Raw genomic sequence first — 20,386 nt, 5'->3', positions numbered from 1 at the left:
GCTGAGCGCCAGCCCCTGGCGGGGGTTTCGCTGGGCCCGAACATTTCGGGGAGTGAGGGGCAGGGCGGGCCCGCGACGGTGTTGCCGGCCCCGGGGTCCCCGGGCTTGGGGATGGGGGTGGGGCGCCCGCGGCGGAGGCGGCGGGGGAATCAGCTGCTTGGCGCGCGAGGAGAGGGCGACTCCGGACTTCATTTCCCAGGCGGCCCCGCGCGCGACCGGAAGTGCCCTGAGCCTTTAAATGGTCGACGCGGCTTTGCTAGGCTAGTCAGGGCCGTGGTGCCCGGTGCGTGCGGGTCTCGCTGCTGTTCTGTCTCAGTTCACCTGGGACCCTCGAGAACGGCCGCCGGGTGGCCGAGGCGGGTCTCGGAGACCCCAGACTCCGCTGCGTCCCACCGCGGTTCGGGGGTGAGAGCCCGGGCTGGGAGTTCCGGGACCTGGGTTCGAGCGCTGCCTTTGCTGCTGCCCAGCTTCGCACTGTCGCGGGCCTCGCCCGGCCTCACTTTCCTCCTTTTGGGGGGGGCACCGTCCTCCGGGCCTTCCTCCCACCGGCGGTGGCTGTGCCGACACGAAATCTCTCCGGAAGGCGCGTCGGCAGTGGAGCCCGGCGCCGTGGTTTTCGCCCGCGCTTGGCCGGGGCCGCCTCCGTCCCGGAGGGGAGTCGGGTTGGCCCCCGCGGCCCCGGAGCCAGCCCCCCGCACCGTCCGAGGGCGGGTCCGCAGTCACTGTGCTAAGGGGGGCTTTGCCGGTCCGCCTCGGGCCGCCCTCGGAGGTGAGGAGCCCGCCAGTGCGGGGAGCGACCAGGGTTCCTGCGCCAGCCCAGCTGCTCTGGGCCGAGTCCCATTTCTTCTCTGGAGCCAGCGTTTTTTATTGTTATTTTTATTTTTTGAGAGGACGTTCATTAAAGCTGGGGTCCGTGGAACGCGGACGGAGGGGCTGAGGGTGGGCGCAGCGCAGGAGAGAGCCGAGGCCGAGGCGGCGGCTTTGGCTCCGGAAGGCGGAGGAGAGGGGCCTTGGAGACGTTCGGGGTGAGCCCGGGACGAGCTGCCGCTGCCCGCTGCTCCCCTGCTTGCAGGTCTTGTGGGGACCCTTAGGGTGTAGAGAGCGAACGTACCCGGGGAAAGGCGGGGTGCGCGGGCTCGAGCGTTCAGGACTTGAGCTTCCGGATTCCTAGAGCCCCCTCCGCCTGGGAAGGGAGAGCAACCACACGACTGTCCTCTCGCTCGTCCGTTTGCGCTGCAGGTTGTAAAGGTGACATTGTACGCGTTTGACACGGAGCCTTTTCCCGTCTAAGCGCTGCCTGGGCCAGGCAGGCGTCTCTCCCTCGGCTGCCCTCGCTTTGTGGCGCTTGGGCTGTTGCATTTCTTACAAAGGCAAGGCCCTCCACCTGCAAAAAGGTTCCGCCGGAACCAAACCCACCAGGTCCCCTGGCTGCGCCCCAGGTCTCCCGGCCGGTACCGATCCTGCCGGTACCGATCCTGCCGGGCCGAGCTGTGTGCAGCCTGGGAGACGCCTGGGAGACGGAGAACCCTCCTGCCGAGGCCCCAGGAGAGGTTTAGGTTGGGGAGCAGACCCCTCAAGTCGGGGCGGCCGGCCTCACCACAGGCCACAGCGGGCTCCCCTGAAGGGCCTGCGCATTAAGTGGCTGAAGAGAAGTGGAAAGGGTAAAATGTGAAGATGGTAAGAAATTAGTCTCCGTGTCTGTCAGTAACGCTGGAACACAGCCATGGCCTTTGTGAAGGCGTCGCCTGTGACGGCTCGCACTGCGTCGGGTGTGACAGCCCGGACGGCCTGGCCTGCCGAGGCTGAAATGTCTACCATCCTCCCTTCACAGAGGAGGTCTCGGCCGGCCCTGAGAATGGGCCCCTGGGAAGCGAGGGCGGAACAGGAGGCCACGCCGCGGTGAGCACCTCCTGGACCAGCGCCGCCTGCCCTCCGAGTGCATGAGGGGTGTTCTCAGCGTCTGATTGCCGCGTCCCCGCGTCCTTCCCTGTCCTCTGCGTGGCTGTATCTCAGGCAGAGGGAGGGCTCGTCTGTGCTCTGTGCCCGGTTCCACGCCTGCCCCAGCGCAGTAACAGACCTCTGCCAGGGCGAGGGTCCAGTCCCTTTTGGATTATATTCTTTTCTTCTTTAACAAAGGAAAATGCTGAAAGTAGATGTTTGGTGGGTGGAGCCCACTGACCAAGAGCTCCTTCTTGCTGACTTTACCCTTCCTGGGGGGCAGGGAGGGGTGGGGGTGACTGAGCCTCTGGTGGCCTGAGGCTAAGGGACAGCTCTGAGCTCCGGGTTGAGGAGGGAGGAAGCTGATGGCTTGATTGTGGCCGTCCAGCCTCGTGGAAGCTGGCTTCTTTCCCCAGACCTCAGTGACCTTCATCCGAGGTGACTGCAGCTTGGATCGCCGCCTGAGAGCTGTGTCTGCTTCGGGTTAGGTGGACACCTGGCTGGAGAGAGCTGGCCTGGCCCAGAGTCAGGGCCACTGAGAGGCCTGGGCAGGCACGAGGGCCATGAGCCTGCGGTTTTTATTTTTGTTGTTTACATATTTTTATTGATTCCAGAGAGGAAGGGGGAGAGAGACATCAATGGTGAGAGAGAATCATTGATCGCCTGCTTCCTGCACACCTCCTACTAGGGATCGAGCCCACAACCTGGGCATGTGCCCTTGACCGGAATCAAACCCGGGACCCTTCAGTCTGCAGGCCGATGCTCTATCCACTGAGCCAAACCAGCTAGGGCCGAGCTTCAGGTTTTTGCTGGTAGGTTTTTTCTTAGCGACGACACTAAGGAAAGTGTAATACTTGCCTTTCACTGCGTCCTTACATACATTTCTCACTCCCTCCGACAACTGTGGGCAAGGAAAAAACATGGGCCCTGAAGGCAAACCGGTCGGGTTTGACACTTCCTGCTCAGTGGCTGGGTCTTAGTGCCAGGACTTCTCCTCCTGAGCCTCCGCTTCCTCATCTGTAAAACGGGGAGGTCCCTCCTCGCAGGCTGGCTAAGCGGAGTCCCCGGCACCGTGTGCGTCAGGGCCCAGTGTGGGTCTGCTCGTAGCTGCCTCACTGAGTTATGTCCTCACCGCTGTGCCCCTCTTCCAGCTGAGAAGGCTGAGTCCTGCGAGTGCTGCGTGCCTGCTCAAGCGCCTCGCCCGCCTCGCCAGGCCGCCGCCCTGCAGCCTGCCCGGGTCTAAGGTAAGGAGGAAAGGGCTCTCTCCTCGCGAGTTTTGCCTCCTCTAGGGCCCCTCTTCCCTCTGTGAGCTGGTTCAGTGCCACGTTTTGGTGAGCCCGTGGGATGTGTGACTGCCTGGAGAATGGGCCCGTGCTCCCTGCCCGTTAGCTGAAGGCAGTGGCACTGCCCGCTACGCCCCACGCCCACCTGCCTGACTTGTAAGGGCAGCTGGGGGCCTCGCGCCCTCCAGGCCTGGCACCAGAGCTGCTTTCTGAGTTACCAGTCGGGTGGAAATACAGCAGGTCCTCGAAGAATGTCGTTCCATTTAACATGGATGAGGCGCTGTGGGGACTTCACTGTTTAGAACAGGGGGCTGGGGTGAAACGCTTCATCGTCTGTCAGCTCACCACAGTTCCCACCGACCGTGTCAGGTGAGGACACTGTAAACTCCTGCTTCCTAGAGCATGAGTTCTCGCTTCCTCTTTTCTCCCCTGGACTTTCCCCAGAGGAAGAGAAAGCGGAAGGCTCAGGCCTGGGGATTAGCCGAGGCCGCGCCCAGTTCAAGGTGTGGAGTGTGGGGATCCGGAGGGAAGGGAAGGCCCGGCCCACAGAGCTCACCCTCCGGGAGAGGTGTTGTGTAGAGCGGGGCCCAGGGCCGTCCTCCGGCGGCGAGGGAGCGTCGGCTCCTGTCGGAAGTGCGGCCGGCCGCGGTGTGGTCCAGCGGAGTTTGATTCCTGCCCCTTCTTGCCGTGAGGAGGTGGCTCTTCATCTCCGGGTCCAGTGGGCCCAGAGCCCTGGCACTGGCCACAGCAGAGGAGACGCCACTCGGGCCAGCCCCAGGCCTGCGGGGCGCCCTGTGTGCTGCCAGGTCTGGGGTGGGGCCTCAGTCACGGTCCCTACCCAGGGGTCCGGCCTCACGGGGTGGTGCCCAGGGGAACTGAAAAGCGTCCACCCTCCGGACCGAGAGCGCGGTCGTCGCTGGTGTGGGTGCAGAGCGGAGGGACACGTGGCTGCTGCTGCTTCTAGGAGCCTGACGGAATGGCCGGGGGACGCTTTTACCTGTCGGCCCTGGCGCTGTCCGCCCTGGGCTCCCTGTGTGTCCTCTTCATCGTCTATTGGATGTGGAGCTGGCACGGTGGCTTTGCCTGGGATGGCAGCATCCTCACGTTCAACTGCCACCCGGTGCTCATGGTGGCTGGCATGGTGGTGGTCTACAGCGCTGGTGAGTGAGGTCAGCGTGGGAGACGTGCCAGGACCGGCCTGTCACTGTTGGGCTCAGGGCTTGGATGTCGGGCGGTTGGTCTGCCTTTGGGCCCAGGTGTCAGTCGGAGGAAGCAGCAGTGAGAATGGGGCATGTGGAAAGGGCAGCTTCCCAGGTATTTTCTAGAAAAGGGGCCAGGGAGTAGGATCAGGCTTTGCAGGCCGCGTGATGGGTGTTGCAGCGACTCAGCTCTGCTCTGTGCTCTGAGAGTGGCCGTGGAGGACAGAAACATGTGCATGGCTGTTCCAGGAAGCTTCCTTCACAGCGATGGGCGGGCGGGGCTGGGCCTGGGGGCTGCAGTTGGCCGTCGGCTCTGGGAGCAGGAGGTGGACGCCTCTGTTGGCCTAGAGGGCCCTGCATAAGGGGTCTGCTTACTCCTGCCGGACCCATCTTGGCCCGGAGCATCCAGAGCTGGGCTTGGGGCCCAGGAGGGCTTCCTTCCCCCACTTGTAAACGGGGACGGGGGGGACACTGTGAGAGCAGCTTACCTCTGTGCTTCAGGTCATCGCCCCATTTTGCTTTTACAAAAAGCTTGTGAGGTGGGCTCTATTGCTATCCCTCCTCCAGATGAGGACACTGAGATTAGAAAGAGGATCCAGGTGGCTAGGAGGCGGAGCCAGGATCTGGACCTGGGTCACCTAACGGCAAACCGGCCTCCAGACCACCTTGGGTATCGCAGTGACGGAAGGGCAGGTCCAGGAAACCTGTTCCTCCCTTTTTATCCCTGTTCCTTCTCTCCTGCCTTCACGGCTGGCTGGTGTCGCGGAAACGATGCAAGGATAGAAGACGCCAATGCGTGTCCTGGCATTTCCTGATCTGTCCTGGCATTTCCTCCCTCCCTTGTCGGAGGCTGTGTGGGGACATGTGGGTCATCCCCTGACGTGGGGCGAGCAGAGGGGAGGAGGCCGAGCCCTGGACTGCTCTCTCCGGTAGCGTCGCTGGTGTACCGCCTGCCCCAGTCCTGGGTGGGGCCCAAGCTGCCCTGGAAAATCGCCCACGCGTCCCTGCACCTGCTGGCCTTCGTCCTGACCGTGCTGGGGCTGGTGGCCGTCTTCAGATACCACAACAACAAGCACATCGCCAACCTCTACTCCCTGCACAGCTGGTTGGGCATCACCACCGTGTTCTTCTTCGCCTGCCAGGTGGGTGCTCTGCCCTCCTTAGGGTTCCCACCGCCGGATCAGCCATGGGCTCTGCTTGGGGCTTCACTTGCATCAGCCCCGAAGGACAGGTGCGGGCCCTGGTCTCGCTGATTGCGTGGAGGCGGCCTTTGCAGGCACACCCTGTAGGTGGGCATTTGGAAGGGCCATGGAGCCTGTGGCCCGGCACTCACCCTGCGCCCATCACCCTGCTGGCCTGCGGTTCCAGAGCGCCGGGAGCCGGGGGTGATGAGCCAGGAGGCAAGGAAGCAGAGGCCGGCAAGGATGACTGCAGGAGGGGGGCTTGTAGCTGCGCAGTCATGAAAGGTTCTTGTTTGTGTAGGAGAAACAGGTCACAGCGGGGACGCGGTGGTGCTGGGGCAATTCCTGGCGGGAGGTTTGATGGGAGCGGAGGGAGAAGGTCCCCTGGCCCGTCGCGGCGCCTGTGGTCCCGGCGGCTCAGCGCCTCCTCCCTGCGTCGCAGTGGCTCCTGGGCTTCGCCGTCTTCCTGCTGCCCTGGGCGTCCCTGTGGCTGCGCAGCCTCCTCAAGCCCGTCCACGTCTTCTTCGGAGCCTCCATCCTCGCTCTGGCCCTGGCGTCCGTCATTTCCGGCATCAATGAGAAGCTCTTCTTCAGCCTGTGAGTGGGTGGGCCCTCTGCGTGGAGGGGAAAGAGCAGGGCCTTCAGATGGCTCTGGTCACAGCCCTGCCGAGGGGGTCTGGGGGCTGGGCGTCCTGGTCTGGAAGGCAGCGGCCTTTCTTGGTGAGCTTGGCAAATCAGTCCGTCAGGATGTGGCCAGCATCACCCAGACTCAGCACCTGCTGCGCCGAACTCTTCTAGCGTGCCCTCGGGCTGCCCTACGACATGGCCACTGTCGGGGCCACTTACAAATGAGCTCCTTTCGGGGAGGGGCGCCCTGCAGGTATCTGTGGGGCTGGGGCTCAGCAGCATGTCAGCACTGCGGGTCCCGTCCCGGGAGCTCGCCACCCTCTGTGCGTGGCCTGGGTCTCGCGCCGGGCGAGGACCGGGGAAGTCTCTCGGCCCACGTTTCTGGTCACCCACAGGAAGAACGCCACCAGGCCCTACTCCAGCCTGCCCGGCGAGGCGGTCTTTGCCAACGGCACCGGCATGCTGGTGGTGGCCTTCGGGCTGCTGGTGCTCTACGTCCTGCAGGCCTCATCCTGGAAACGCCCGGAAGTGGGGATCACGACCGAAGGCCAGGTGCGGGCCCTGGTCTCCCCGGCCAGGCTCGGGGAGGGCTGGGTCTAGAATGGTCACCAGGAGAGGCGTGGGCCTTACCAGGAAGACTAACCCAGGAACATGGTGGGGGACCGGGCAGCTGGAAGGTGGGGCACTGGTGTCAGGCCAGCCCATCCCCGCCATCGGAGCAGATGCAGCTGCCCAGGCTCCGGGGCTCCCAGGCGAGGACGGGGGTTACTCCCTTCCCCAGATTCTTGTGGCTTCCAGAGGGAAAGTGTGGCCTTACCCTCCCCAGGGGAGCCTTGGGCGTGAAGAGGGGTGTCGTCACTTCTGCGTTCCCAGCTCGAGGCTGGTCTCGCAGGTGCTTGCGGACAAGCTGAGTACTTGGAGCAGGTTCTGCCTGTTGGCACTCGGCATCTGAGGGGTGGGGTGAGGGGGTGTCAGGCTGAGGGGCTCGGGCTTCCCTGAAAGATGTGACTTGGGGACTGAAGGTTGGGGTCTGTGTGAACAGCTCAGACCTGGTGTGATGCCTGCAGGTCAGGGGCCACTTTGACGTTAGGCCTCTAACCCCGTGTGCCTGCTGTCTTCCAGCCCCTGTTGCGTGAAAGGGAGTGAAGCGAGAAGGAACGCAGGAGCGGTCGGGGTGCGTCTGGACTCCCTCAGCACCTCTACTCTACCTGGGGCTCCCGGCGGTTTGCCGAGCCCCCACCTCGCCCGCCCCGTGGGCTGCTCTCTCCGCCACGTGCTGCCTACACGTCTCTCGGTGCTCTGACTTCTGCTCTCCTGCCTGGCATTGACTTGTGAGGTCCTCCCTGTACACAGGCCCTTCCTGCCCTGGCTGCGCGCACACTCCTGCTCCCTGGCTCAAGTCCAGCCGAGCTGGTTCCCTAGACACCTCGGGAGGTGGTGGCAAGTCCCAGCAGCTCCGATGGCCCGACTCCAGCGCAGTCTAATGCGAAGTTGGCTCTCCCTGAGACATGCACGTCATTTAGGCACCCGCCATGGCTGTACCCTGGACTTGAGGCTGGGAGGGAGGGGATGACAGGGCAGCTCTGCAGGGAAACTGAGGCTGCCTGCTCTTCGCCGTTCTATGTCTCAAGTCCACTGTGACCGTGTGGCGCCATCGCTTCTTGTTGCTGCTACAGCCGGGACCTGGATCCGGCCTGTCCCTGCCAGGCAGCCAAGGAGCCTGGAGCCTGCTGTCCCAGCTGTCCCAGCGGGGAGGGCTGGCAGGGGGCCCTACTCCTTCACCAGGTTAGGGCTCCCCTGCCTGTCCCCGGCCACCACCACACGACCAGCGTTGGGTGCTTTGTCCCAGCAGAGCCGAGGACCATGGCCACCTTCGCAGGGTTTTGCTGAGCACGAGAGCCTCACGGCTCCCACAGCAGCTGCTCGCAGGCCTGGCTCGTCTCCTACGTGTTGGGGCTTTGGCTTTTCCTGCCTCCACATGAGTCCTGCTGGGTCCCAGGGCCACAGTGCTGTGCGCAGAAGGCGAGCAGCTGACGCCCGGGTCTGAGTGTGTTTCCTCTCTGGCCCATGGCAATGAGGCGACTGGCCCCCCGACCCACAGGCCAGATGCCAGCAGGACTCCGCCTGAACCTCTGGTGGCCAAAGGCTCCAAAGCCACCTCAATGGCTGCCAGGCAGCTGGGTCACATGACCCCTCCTTACCACATAGGTAGGCATTTCACCTGTTTGTAAAGCCTGATTCTCATTAAATATGTTTTTAAGAACCAAAGCCTCTTCTACTGAAATGAGATTGTGGTTAAGGGAGCTCTGGGCGGTGAGGAAAAGCCCAGGCCAGTTCTGACCCTGAGGCCTTAAGAGGACTGTCGCCCGGAGCCGCTGCTCCTGCTGTGGCCCCAGCACTTCCTGGTGTGTACTCCCACACCTGCCCGAGGTCACCCAACAGGAAGCGGCAGCGCTGGGACCCACTGGCAGGTGTCTGATGCCAGCCTCCTCCCCAGCTGCTGGGTGTGTGCGTCTGCGCACACTGATAACTGCCTCGCGGTCGGGGACCGCGGGGTGGCTGGTGCACAGGAGCCCTGGGCTGAGTGGGTGATGGGCCCCCGTGTGACCAGCTGCAGTGTAGGTGGTGGCGCAGGCCCTGGAAGTGGGGAGCAGACACCCGTGAGAGGAGTGACCCGCAGTGAGTGGCCCCCGGACTGTGCTGAGGCTTCACATCGATTCGCTGGATCCTTTCCTATTGTCCCCACAGGCGGGCGCCATTCAATTTCCCAGATTCCAAGAGGCTAAATGACAGGCCTGAGCTTCTGGAGCTAGTTTGAAGCAGAACAGGGACTCAGCCGTGTCCATGTGAGGGCACACCAGGCCCTGGGACCGGCCCTGCACGGAGCGCGGGTCGGTGTGCGCTGCCCTGCCCACCACGCACGGGGCCCGGCAGTGCCGCCGGGATTGCTCTAGAGCAGGGCTGGCCTGGGCGCGGTTCCTGTGCCACCACCCAGCTTACACTATGGCGGCTTCTTTTCCTCTTGGGGTCCCATGTGCCCACTGGCTTCCTGAAGGACCAGTGGGTTCTGCTGGTTTAGCGCTGAGAAAAGCACACCCTCGGGTGTGGCGTGTGTATCGGGTGGACAGGACTGGGGTCCCGGTGGAGCCAGCCCAGCCGTGCAGGCCTGGCCTTGGGGTCTCAGTGGAAGGAGGGCTCATCTCGCCAGGGGCTGAGCGCTGCCCAGGGCAGCAGAGGACGGCTCCTCACGCCTGGAGACAGGGCCTCGGAGGCGGCAGCTCTGGCTCCGATGCGGTTTATTAGCTGCTTTTAACAGTGGCACCGGCTCAGGTGCAGGCGTTTCCCGGGAGTCTTGACACCACGTCAGTAATGCCAGTTACGGCTGTGCTGCCCCAGGGAAATGCCTCGCTGCTGAGACCGAGGCGGCTGGGGCTGGGGCAGAGCGGGCTGAGCCCGGGGCCCGCCTTCCCTGAGTAGGCAGTGACCCCTCTGGGCCTGCAGTCTACACTGCAGTCGCTCTGGAGGCTGGCAGGGGTTGCTGCTGAACGTAGAGGATGGGCGTGCGAGGCGAGGGAGGTGACAGGTGGACGGCAAGGGAAGTGACAGTGGCAGCCTCTGCACAGTAGTGAGAGTGGCACTCACAAACTCTCCAGGTTCTGCAAGACCTCCAGGATGGCCCGGAGAATGGCCGCGGCGGCCACTGCCCCGGGGTCTGGCTGGTCGAGCTTCATAGAGCTGATGTAACTGGCTCTCCCAGCGCCAGCTGTCATGTCCTTGGTGGCCTGGGCCGCAGCTTCTGCGCTCTGAGGGGGACGGAGAGGAGCAGGGTAAGGACAAGCCTCCGGCCTCCTCCTGCCCTGGAAGCAAGGCCTGGGCTTGGGGGAGGCCCTGGACCCTCCTGTCCCAGCTCTGCCAGCACCCTCTGTTGTGCCCCCAGGGCAGAGCGGTCACGCCCACCTGTCTGTAGTAAGGCCCGTGGCCCCATTTCCTGAGGACCTGCTGGGTCCCAGTTACCAGGCCGGGCTCTGTTCACCTTCAGCCTTGCACACCCTCCGGACCGGCACTCGTCTCCATTCTCAGGAGAGGGAGCCGAGCGCAGGACGGGTATTCACTGGCTCCCAGCCTGCCCCCGTTGGCTGGGCCCTCCACTCACCTCCACTGCCTTGGTCAGGATGTGGAACAGATTAGCGTTTGGGTGCCTCAAGGCTTGGAGCTCCTGTCCTGCTGCCCAGAGAGAATCCAGCTGGACAAGATGAGGGAGGGGGGTGAGCACAGGCCCTGGCACTGAGGGTGGCCTTCAGGGCTCTGCGATCAGAGGGGGAAGGGCTGAGCGCATACACACCATAGTCCTGTCTCCTGGGGCAGCCTTCCCATACCTGCAGGGGAGAGAATAAGCGGTCACCGGAGGGGGTGCTGGGGGTGGGGCAGGGCCTGGCTGGGAGCAGGTGACACTCAACCCCCCACCAGCCCCCCCGGGGCTAAGGCACAGGCTCCACTCACTTCTTCATGGCCTCCAGGCCGGCATCCATGGCAGCAGACCAGGCTGGGAGGTCAGTGCTGGCCTTGAGGGGCTGGGCCGCTGCGGTCAGGAACAGGCCATAGAGCTGGGAAGACCAGAATTTTTACACTCAGGCCCGGCCTGGGCCGCAGCCAGCCCAGGGCCGTGTCACCCTCCGCCCCGGGGACTGCAGCACTCACTGCTCCGGACGAGCCTCCCATCTTCTCCAGCAGCAGGAGGGACAATTCGGAGAGCATCTTGGCAGGACTGGCAGGGGGTGGACCCTCCCTCAGCTGCTCCTGGATGGCTGCAGGCGGAGAGGGGGAGGTCAGAGGCCCCCGCAGCAGGCAGAGGGTGAGGAACGGTGGCAGGCCTCCCCCCAGGCCTCGCTTCCCGGCTTCATGCTCCTCCTCGGCCACCACGCCGTCCTGGGCCTTGTACGGGCATCAGCCACGCGGGCCGCGCTTTCCACCTGCTTTGCTCACTGCTGTACCCAGAGTCGCCTGGCCCACGAGAGGCACTAACTAGTTTTCCTGACGGACGCGGGACAATGAAGACGGGTGCACTCGCCCGGGTACTACAGAGCGAGTTCCCTCGGAACCTAGTCCCTCCCTGTGGAACAGACACCTTGTTCTGCAGTGACAACTCCCCACGTCTGCAGTGGCGCAGGCCCGTTCTCTATGAAAATGGTGGACGGGGTGCGAGGCTGTGTGCAGGACTGTGCTTGGCAAAAGGAAAGCTGGCAGCCCATGGAAGCACTCCGAAATTGTTCTGGCTCATGAAATGCCAACATCTCAGACATGTGACAGCGAGGGCCCTGGCACCCACCTCGGGCAGCGCGGCTGTGGGTGGTCCCACAGTCCCCGTCGCCAGACACACGGTCCAGGGCGTTCAGGTACTCCTCCAGGTCCAGGAGGGTCGTGCACACCCGCTCCAGCACGAGCGCCATCCGCTTCGAGAGCAAGCCTGCGGGGAGGACAGCGGGAGGAGGAGCACCTGGCCCTTGCACAGATGAGCTTGATGGGGTGTGAGATACGGGCGTTAGGGCCCCTGCACACCCCTCACCCTTCGAGACTCAGGCCCATGTCCGGGTCACCTACCCCAACAGCAGGGCCCGGTACCTTCTGTAGTGAAGTCAGGGGCCTCTGAGGGCCGGGAGGGGGCTGCCCGAGTCCGCTTCCGCCCCGTCACGGAGACCTTGGGCGTGTTCGGCCAGGCCGACGCAGTCGTCTCAGCATCTAGCGGCAGCAGGACGACTCTTAGACACGGGGTGGCTGGCCAGGGGTCAAGTGGGACCGGGATTCCTCCTGGCCAGTTCCCTCCGTCTCACAAAGCAAGTACTGAGTACCCACTGTATACAAGGGAAGAGGGGCTGTCCCTGGGGAGAAGCCTAACACCAACTCCTCCAGTCATGCGAGAGCTGGAGACGTCAAAAGGGACCTTCCCCGGGGGCCTGATGGTCATGGTCAATGAGGAGACCTCTGGTGGGGTCTCCCCAAGGCCCCAGGCTCAAGGTCTCACCTATCAGTTTCAGCAGGGGCTCATCCACCAGCAGGAGGGTGAGGGAGAGGCCCGGCATCTCCAGCGATGACATGAAGGTGCCCACCAGGGCACGGGCAACCTTCACCCCGCGGCCCTCTGCAACAGCAAAGCACGGACGTCCGTGAGGGAAGGCGAGAAGGGCGGTACTTCCCCCGGAACAGGGAAACAGAGTAAGAGAAGATCAAGGCTTTGGAAGCGGGGCCCGAGGCCAGCAGGGAGATGGCCAGGTCTGCTCGGGGCCTCCCTCCAACGCCGAGTCACCGTTCCCTGGCCGTGTCCCCTCTACAGGCAGGTGGGTCACTGCAGGCCTCACTTGCTGCGCTCTCACAGGCGCCAGGCACTGTGCTGAGGGCATTAGGTATGTTTAGTCTCATTTAATCTTCACAACGACCTAGGAGGCAGGTACTGTTACCTTTACCCTCCCGACGACAGGGACAGGCTCAATACTCGCAATTAGGTGGCAGAGCGAAGACCTAACTCAGGCTCGTCTGACTGCACAGCCCAAGCTCTGGGCCACCACAAGACCCTACCTCAGCTGCTTTTCTTTTCTTACTTTTTTAAAATAAATTTTTTATTGGTTTTTCAGAGAGGAAGGGAAAGGGAGAGAGAAATATTGATGTGACAACGAGACATTGATCGGATGCCTCCTACACACCCCCTACTGGGGAATCAAGCCTGCAGCCAGGCATGTGTCCGACTGGGAACTGAACCAGCAACCTTTCAGTGCATGGGACGAGGCCCAACCCACTGAGCACACCAGCCAGGCTCAGCTGCTTTCCGTATGTGCAGCTCCACAGGCTGGAGGGAGCTCTGGGTGCTAGCAGGCCCTTCCGGGGGCTCACCCAGAGTGCGGACGGCTGCGTCGGCCACGATGCCCAGCTCCAGGACCGACAGGCCGCCCAGGTTGTTCACCATCAGCACCACCGAGGAGCCTGTGGGCAGACACGACGCCGGTGAGACTCTCTGGGCGCCTCACCCGGGGTGGGGTGGGTGGGGGTGCTGGGAGACAGAGGTGTAACAGCCCCTCACCACTCTGCACAGACACATGCGACACGCTGGAGGGGTTGGTCATGTGGTCGAGCATGAGTGTCACGATCTGGTCGGCGCTGGCCATCTGTCGGAGGGACCCAGGAGTGAGCTGTGTCCGAGGCCTGGGCCTTAGACCAGCCTGGGCCAGGGAGTCCGCCTACCTTGATCCGGCGCACGCCGGCTTCCCCGTGGATGCCTGTGGATAGAGCAGTCACTGCTGAGGCGCTCAGGCCTGGGATCGGCTCATCGTGTTTTTATCGATTTACTCAGGGCTGGGCTGGGTGCTGTGTAGGCGGGGGGCGGGGTAGAAGCGGGCAGGATAATGAACACGACAGTTTCTGCCCTCCAGGAGCTGTGGCTGTGGTGGAGAGAGCCATGACCTGAACTTGTAATAGTGAAGCAGCTTTAGCGAGAGGCAGCCAAGCGAGGAGACATGAGGCCTCTGCCCATCACTTTGGAAGCACCAGGGGGAGAGAGAGCTTGCAGCTGCGCTGGCCTCGAAACGGCCCTTGAAAGGAGGCGGCATGTGGCAGGCGACCCTGAGTGATGTGAGCCAAGGCAGGGAGGTGGGCCGCGCATGGACGGAGCCTCACGTGGCGGTAGAATCGGGCAGGTGGAGCCCAAAGAGCTTTAAAAACACCCAGCACCTATGTGACAGCGGCAGATAAGCTGAAAGGACGGGCAGATGGCTCCCAGCGCAGATGTGGGTATAACCCTGGTCGCAGGCACAGCTAGGACAGGGGTGGCCAAAACTTACCCAGGCCCAGCTCTACCTCATCATCTGCAAGATTAAAGGTGGGTTTGGAGGAACCAGGGACACTGCAGAAGGACAAGCTCACTCCCAGGGTTCCTGTGAGAGATGAGGTATGAACGGGATGACGGCTCTGCTCTGGCATCAGTCAGGGCAGCAGGCAGTAGGCGGGGCAGCCTCTTCGTCTCAGATGAAAGAGAAACCAGGCTCTGGGACCCAAGGCTACTGGTGCCCCTGGCTCCCCTAGGAGACCCCTCAGCCCGGGGGAACATGCTGGGAACGCTCCCAGTCCCAAGGCAGCCCCTCCTCCCTCCCCGCTTCCCGCCCCCTGGGCTGGCACTCACCGATGGCCTTGGCAACCACGCTCACCCGCTCTGTGATCTCCTTCAGCCCCACCCCGGCCTCAGCCAGGGCACCCGCCACCTGTATCCACAAGAAAGAGGCCCCAAAGGGGCCAGAGTCACTAGCATGTGAGGGCGGAAGACGGCTGAGTGTCTGGCTGGCAGGGACTCTCTGGGCACTGCCACACCAGCCTGGCCCACGGCATTTGGGGTAGAACGGTGGATCCTTGCGTTCACAATGAACCTGCCAGGAATCTTTAACCATCAGTCTGTTGGAGCCAGAAAGAACTTTACAAATGGAGAAATGGGCCCAGCGAGGGAAGATGACTTGTCTAATGTCACACAGCTGGCTGATGGCCAGTTTCCTGATTCCTAGTCTGGAGTTCTTCCTCCAGGGCATGCACACTGTGGCTCACTTTACCCACTCACCCACATAGTCATCCATCTACCCACCCACCCACCCGCTTTTTGCCAAGCATCTAGTCTGTGCTGAAATGAAAAAGTGACTGGTTACAACCTTTCCTTGGAGGAACCAACGTGGGGAGGGTCTGGGGAAGCAGAACCGCTGAGGGAACATCAGTGAGGAGGTGAGCACAGTGGGCGAGGGCGTGGTGGGGAGACGGAGCACTGAAAGGCTCCGCCAGCTGAGTGTCCGGGAGGGAAGCCTCCCCGACGGGAGACACCAGAGCTGGACCTCGACAGGATTAGCCAGGCCAACGCGCGTTAGAGGGAGAAAGGGCTCTGAAGGCCATCGGTACCGCATCAGGACAGACCCAGGGGGGCCGCAGCCGGTGGTACAGGGAAATGGTATTCATGGAGCATAAGAGGAGGGTGGGGATGATGGGAAATGAACTTGGAAAACTCAGGGAGGAAGGCAAGCGTGTGGTGGGCGCCAGACCACGGAGCCTGGGCTGACGCTAGGAACCCCCGATGGCCGTCAGCAGGCGAGCAGCCTCATCAGATACGCGGCTTCCAGAGGCACCTCTGGGTAGTGTGGGAACAGACTGGAAGGGGAGGCAAGAGGCCGGCAGGGCAGGCTCTGCGGAGGATGTGCGTGGCAGAGACACCAGGGGCTGGTGTGGGCAGGGGAGGGAAGGGCCTGGGAGCATGCTCACATTCTGGGCTGAGGCGCGGGGAGCACTGGGGAAGGGATGGCCTCCTAGGGGTGGGGTGACGCCGGCTGGAGGGGAACCTCACCTTGTGGATGAGCACTGTGCCGCAGAGCCCCCGCCTGCCCGCCTTCCTCACGGTCGTGAAGGCACAGTCATCCCCAATGACCACCATCTCCACGGGGATGCCCTCAGCCCGGGCCTGCTCCCGGGCCAGGCCGAAGTTCAGTCGGTCCCCAGTGTAGTTCTTCACGATGAGGAGGATCCCCGCTGGAGGAGCAGCAGCGGGGCCCATCGGTGCTTGCCCTCACCCCCTCCCAGCCTCCCCGCCTGGCAGCAGCCCCTCCTGCACCCCAGCGTACCTGTGCCCACCTGGGCCACTGTCCTGATGGCTGCCAGGATGCTGCCCACTGCCGGGGCGGTGAACACAGCTCCCGCGATGACCCCCGTCAGCATCCCCTTCCCTATGAAACCTGGCGATGGGTGGGGGAGGATGCTGGGTCGCCCATGGCTGTCGTAGGGCCTGCCCTGCCCCTGAGTGTCACGGGCAGGTGGCCCCCTGCCTGCCTGATGCTAGACAAGCACCCGGGCTGCTCCGCAGATCCTCACTCAGTTCTCTCCCTGGACAGGCCTTCCCTGACCCGCAGCTGAGCGTTGCCACCCCAGCCCATGGCTCGCTGCTCCTTCCCCTGCTCTCGCCTTCAGGCCGCACGTACACACTCTGGAACGATCTCTTCACTTCTGCGTTTACCTGGCTACTGTCTGTCTCCCCAGAGGAGAACAGAGTTCCATGAGGGGAGCCCCTTGTCTGTCTGGTTCACTGTCGCATCCCTAGTGCCCAGGACAGTCCAGGCAGCCAGTCACTGCCCTGGGAGCGCGGGACTGTTTGCTGAATGGAGGGGACTTGCCGAAGGGCGACAGCAAAGGCACAGAGGCTCCAACGCCTGGGTGCTGTCCCCAGGAGCTCTCAGGGAGAGCACCCGCCTGGCACTGGACAGAAACAATCCAGGGCTGTTCGTGTGTTTGTGAAAATGCAGGGTGGGAATTCAGAAGAGGGATGTTGCTCTAGGCTGCAAGAGTCAGGAGGGCTTCATGGAGGAGGTGGCAGGTGAGCTGGCAGCCAGGAGGTTTCACAGACTCACTGACCCTCAGAGTTGGAAGGGGCTGAAAGGTCAGTTGGCCCAGCCAGCCTGTTACTTTTATAAGCTATGGAGACTGAGGCCCAGAGAGAAGCCATAACGACCCAAATCACAGCCTGAGGGAGGGGAGAGCGGGAACCAGGACCCAGTTCTGGACTCTGGGCTGCGTTTTGAACCTCCTACCAGCACTGGCATCTCCTCGGAGCCCCCACCCCCCGCCTCTGGCCCGGGGCACTCACCGGCGTGGGCAGGCTCGTGGCCGGAGCCCCCACCCGACAGCAATGCCACCCGGCCCTTGAGGCTGTCCAGGTCAGAGCGGAGGACCACGCGGTAGCCCTGCAGGAGCTGCAAGTTGGGGTTGCAGGCCACCATGCCAGCCAGGGCATCGTCGGCACAGCCTGCCACCGAGTTCATCAGCTTCTTGGAGGCCTAGGGGGGAGGAGCGAGGAGGCGTTTCAGGCCACCAGTGCCGTTTCTACGGCCACGATCCCTCTTCCACGCCCACTTAGGAATGCCAGGGGCACACAGAACCCGGCCTCATTTTGTCAGGTGGCTATTTCCGTGAGTTCTCTTGTTCATTTGTCCTTTGGAAACATTTTGGATTAAGGAAGGCTTAAATTTATGCTGAAGAATGGCTTCCATGCAAAGAAAGGGGGGCTGGAGTCCTGGAGGGGCCAGGGCGGGCGGCTGAGTTCCCGGAGCAGGGCGAAGGCACCGGCAGCTGGGAGCAAATCCCAGGCCTGCCTCCCTGGGCTGAGGACCCGGGGAAGGCACTTCACTGTTCTGAGCTCCGTCTTCCTCTGCACAACGGGGACGCCCCAGGCGGAAGCCTGTCATACAGCGAAAGCTGGCTACAAGGGCGCTACTTCCTTCCTCAGAAAGCTGTCTGCCGACCCAGGCCGCTCCTGCTTTTGTCCCAGAGAGAGTGAGACAAGGGCCCAAAGGGACCCAGAGGGCCGGGGCGGGGCGGCCTGCACTTCCGGAGGCTCCTCCCTCAAGCCTGTGAGCAGCGGGCTCCTTGGTGTAAACTTTGACCTTGCCTGGGTCTGGCCGGGGCCGGGGCCAAGCCATCTGCTCTGGGGACACACAGGTCAGTGCGGGGAGAGCAAGATAATGAGGCCCACTCTGAGCCCCGCCTGGGAGTCAGGCGCTTCTGGGTGCTTTTGAGCCTGTCTCGCTCATGTTCCCACCAACCCTGCGGAGGAAGGGTTAGCTCGGTGGGGAAACCGAGGCACAGCTAAGTGACCTCGCCCAAGATCACACAGCCAGCAAACGCCTGCCTGGCTCCCACACAGGTTCCGCTTTGCTGCTCCTCGCTGCTTCCCCTGGGGGCTGAAGCGAGGCTGTGAGTGGCAGAGCTGTGGTTGGTCTCGGCTCCAAGCCCAGCCTCCAGCGCCACCACCCACCAAGAAGGTGACCCCTCGCCATCGCTGACAACCATTCCCACCCCCGAGTCAGAGGAGGGCAGGGACCAGGGCCATCCTGGTTCCCTTGGCCTGCGGGCGCTGTGCTCGGCCCCAGGACTCGTCTGATGAACACCTCAGGGCCACTGCAGGGAGGGCTTAACCGGCCCCGTACTGCCAGGAGACAGAGGTTCAGAGAGAGCGCGTCTTCTGAAAAAGGCCACACAGCTGGTCAGTGGCAGCTGGATCTGGACTAGGTCTGTGCAAGGCCTGCTTTGGTGCACATCTGCTCCGGAGTGGAGAGGGAGCAGTGCTCAGCAGAGCTGCACGTCCCCAAGTGAAGACCCCCCATGGGACCAGCCCGCACAAGCCCACGTCCTTCCTCGTGGCCCCTCTGTCGCTGGTACAGTGTCTATTCCAGTGCAGGTAACTGTGACTGTTCCAAAGACATGCCCAGACCAGGGGGCAGATGGGCCCGGGAGGGACTCAGAGGCTGCAGCCCTGGGCCTGCCGGGACTAGCTAGGAAATGGAGGGAAGCAGGGACCAGGCCCCGAGAGGGACCCTGTCTTAACCTCTTTGAACCTTAGGAGGCAGCAGCATCTCTTGGTCAGAGTGTAAGGAGCTCCAGCATGCCCAGGGCTGGCATGCTCCCCCACCGCCCCCCCTACCCCCCACCATGCCCCGAGCCCAGTGTCCTTCCCCAGTCCTGGCCCCCCTGCGACTCACCATGGTGGGGAGGTGCTGAAGCCAGCAGGCTGAGTTGGCGCCTTGGCACTGAGCTGTCGGAGACGGGCGATCTTGTGGGTGCTGCCTGGGCCGGAGCACGGTGCAGGTGGCGGCAGCACCTGCAGGAGAGTGAGAATGTGGGTCGCTGGAGGTGCTCGCAGCTACTGGCACATCATGCTTCCAGGCCCTCGTCATTAGGGAGCTGCCCCAGACTTTGATCCAAGTCTAAACTCCAGAACGTGCGCTGGGGATGGAGTGGAGCGTGGGGCTGGCCAAGGTTCACCTGACGTGGCTGCCAGAAGGCAGATCTGCCCACAGTGGGCACAGAGAGCACCCCCCTCACCACCCAAGGGTGCGATGAACCGGAGTAACACCCTCTCCCACATAAGCATCGTGTGCAGTGAATACACTCACAAAGATCTTCATGCACTTGCTCTTGTTGCTGTTGGTATCAAACCAAGAGGAAGGCAGCTGAGCTGTGAGCACATTTTAGTTCTAGGACACTGACTCCGAAGCTCTAGGGACTTGTTCAAGGTCGTGCTAAGAGCCAGGACTTAAACCCACGTCTAGGCTTTCTACAAGGCCTGTGCTCTTCCCACCGATAACTCAACGCCGGCAAAGTCATGCAGCGACCCTGGTGTGGGAGACCACCCCTGGGGCCCCGAGGCATGTTTTAGCTCCCCTCAGTCCCGCCTGGTTCAGAGGTGTCTTGGGATCACTCAGGGTCTTGGGCGCAAGGAATGAGTCTGCAATGGGAAGGGGCCACACCAGGTTCTGCGCCTAGTTCTGCCTCTGACTTACTGGGGCATCTTAGGTAAACCAACGGCCCGGGGCCTCAGCGTCCTCATCTGTAAAATGGGGCCGTAAGGTCTGTGTCATTCTGTTGGCGCTCCAGACCACGCGGTCCCCCATTCCTGTGCCCCGCCCCAACCACGTGATCTGGTGAGGCCGCTTACGTTGCAGAGCTAAGGACTGCCTTTCTGGGTCATTAAGGTTCTCCCGGGAAATTCTGGTTTTGCATGGTTAGAAATTGCACAGAAATTAGGGGCACTAACCGTGCTGGGCCAGCGGCCTGGCGGGCCCTTCAAAGTCTGAATAAAACAAAAGTTCAAAGGGGAGAGGTGAGCCTCCTAGTACCACCCCTCCGCCAGGTGAGGCAGGGGTGAGAGGCCATTCTGGGATCAGGGGAGGGTCATTCTGGGGTCAGCTGGGTTGGGGAGCTGGGCGGGCCGAGGGGAGGGAGGTACGGACCTTGGTCCTAGCCTGGGAGCTGCACACACTGCCGTCACCCCCTCCCCTCCCCAGCCCCTGCGGCTCTTCCGGTTCCAAAGGAGTGGCAGCCCGAGGGCTGGGAGCCGCGGAGCCGGGGCCGGGGCCGGGGGGTGGGGGGAGGGCGCGCACCGGGGGAGGCGGCGAGCGGCGGGTCAGCTCTGCGGACGTCGGCGCTACTCCCCCAGCCCCTCTCTCCCTGGCACCCACCCGCCGGCACCACGGCTTCCCGGACCCACAACGGGCGCCCTCATCCGGGTACTCGGAGCGCCGGCGGTCCGCGGAGGGGCGGGGCCTCCGGGCGGGGCCTCCCCTGATTGGCCGCCCGGGGCGCCGCGAGTCCTCCAGGA

The 20,386-nt window shown here is 63.1% G+C and overlaps 2 protein-coding genes across 17 annotated transcripts; one reads left to right on the top strand and one right to left on the bottom strand.

Moving 5' to 3' along the window:
* Positions 1 to 234: 234 nt before the first annotated feature.
* Positions 235 to 8,493, top strand: CYB561A3 (cytochrome b561 family member A3). Of its 10 annotated transcripts, none has more exons than XM_081098412.1 (8): positions 263 to 405; positions 2,627 to 2,750; positions 3,090 to 3,182; positions 4,186 to 4,381; positions 5,354 to 5,562; positions 6,044 to 6,198; positions 6,624 to 6,780; positions 7,351 to 8,493. In XM_081098412.1, the coding sequence occupies exons 4-8, from the start codon at positions 4,198 to 4,200 to the stop codon at positions 7,372 to 7,374; spliced, it is 729 nt and encodes a 242-aa protein (XP_080954538.1). In that variant the 5' UTR covers positions 263 to 405; positions 2,627 to 2,750; positions 3,090 to 3,182; positions 4,186 to 4,197; the 3' UTR covers positions 7,375 to 8,493. The 10 variants fall into 10 exon arrangements, with proteins under 10 accessions (XP_080954537.1, XP_080954538.1, XP_080954539.1 ...); XM_081098410.1 differs by lacking the exon at positions 263 to 405 and adding an exon at positions 700 to 1,677 and having other exon boundaries at positions 1,832 to 2,750; XM_081098408.1 differs by lacking the exons at positions 263 to 405; positions 2,627 to 2,750 and adding exons at positions 1,661 to 1,677; positions 1,832 to 1,899.
* A 948-nt stretch (positions 8,494 to 9,441) lies between these two features.
* Positions 9,442 to 20,326, bottom strand: TKFC (triokinase and FMN cyclase). Of its 7 annotated transcripts, none has more exons than XM_081098406.1 (19): positions 20,019 to 20,270; positions 19,182 to 19,209; positions 18,768 to 18,886; positions 16,877 to 17,066; positions 15,861 to 15,971; positions 15,587 to 15,768; positions 14,393 to 14,471; positions 14,055 to 14,147; positions 13,459 to 13,493; positions 13,298 to 13,382; positions 13,111 to 13,200; positions 12,248 to 12,364; positions 11,827 to 11,964; positions 11,555 to 11,692; positions 10,927 to 11,033; positions 10,729 to 10,832; positions 10,571 to 10,604; positions 10,382 to 10,471; positions 9,442 to 10,031 (listed from the first exon to the last, which is right to left on the bottom strand). In XM_081098406.1, exons 3-19 carry the CDS (start codon positions 18,768 to 18,770, stop codon positions 9,867 to 9,869), a joined length of 1,761 nt encoding a protein of 586 aa, XP_080954532.1. In that variant the 5' UTR covers positions 18,771 to 18,886; positions 19,182 to 19,209; positions 20,019 to 20,270; the 3' UTR covers positions 9,442 to 9,866. The 7 variants fall into 7 exon arrangements, with proteins under 7 accessions (XP_080954532.1, XP_080954527.1, XP_080954526.1 ...); XM_081098404.1 differs by having other exon boundaries at positions 9,485 to 10,031; positions 11,848 to 11,964; positions 20,019 to 20,286; XM_081098405.1 differs by lacking the exon at positions 19,182 to 19,209 and adding an exon at positions 19,569 to 19,615 and having other exon boundaries at positions 9,485 to 10,031; positions 11,848 to 11,964; positions 20,247 to 20,273.
* Between the last annotated feature and the right edge of the window lie 60 nt (positions 20,327 to 20,386).

This window comes from Myotis nattereri (genome assembly GCF_964212035.1).
Source record: "Myotis nattereri genome assembly, chromosome: 9".
Taxonomy (NCBI): domain Eukaryota; kingdom Metazoa; phylum Chordata; class Mammalia; order Chiroptera; family Vespertilionidae; genus Myotis; species Myotis nattereri.
This window is presented reverse-complemented; position numbering and strand designations above follow the sequence as displayed.

Bases quoted from the DNA above. Each gene is read 5' to 3' on its own strand.
- CYB561A3 (XM_081098411.1), top strand. From the start codon at position 4,198: ATGGCCGGGGGACGCTTTTACCTGTCGGCCCTGGCGCTGTCCGCCCTG. The intron at 6,199-6,623 runs GTGAGTGGGTGG...GGTCACCCACAG, and splicing joins GAGAAGCTCTTCTTCAGCCT to GAAGAACGCCACCAGGCCCT. The intron at 6,781-7,350 runs GTGCGGGCCCTG...GCTGTCTTCCAG, and splicing joins GGATCACGACCGAAGGCCAG to CCCCTGTTGCGTGAAAGGGA.
- TKFC (XM_081098401.1), bottom strand. The intron at 14,148-14,392 runs GTGAGTGCCAGC...CATCTCTCACAG, and splicing joins CGTGGTTGCCAAGGCCATCG to GAACCCTGGGAGTGAGCTTG. The intron at 13,383-13,458 runs GTAGGCGGACTC...TCCCTCCGACAG, and splicing joins CCGGCGTGCGCCGGATCAAG to ATGGCCAGCGCCGACCAGAT.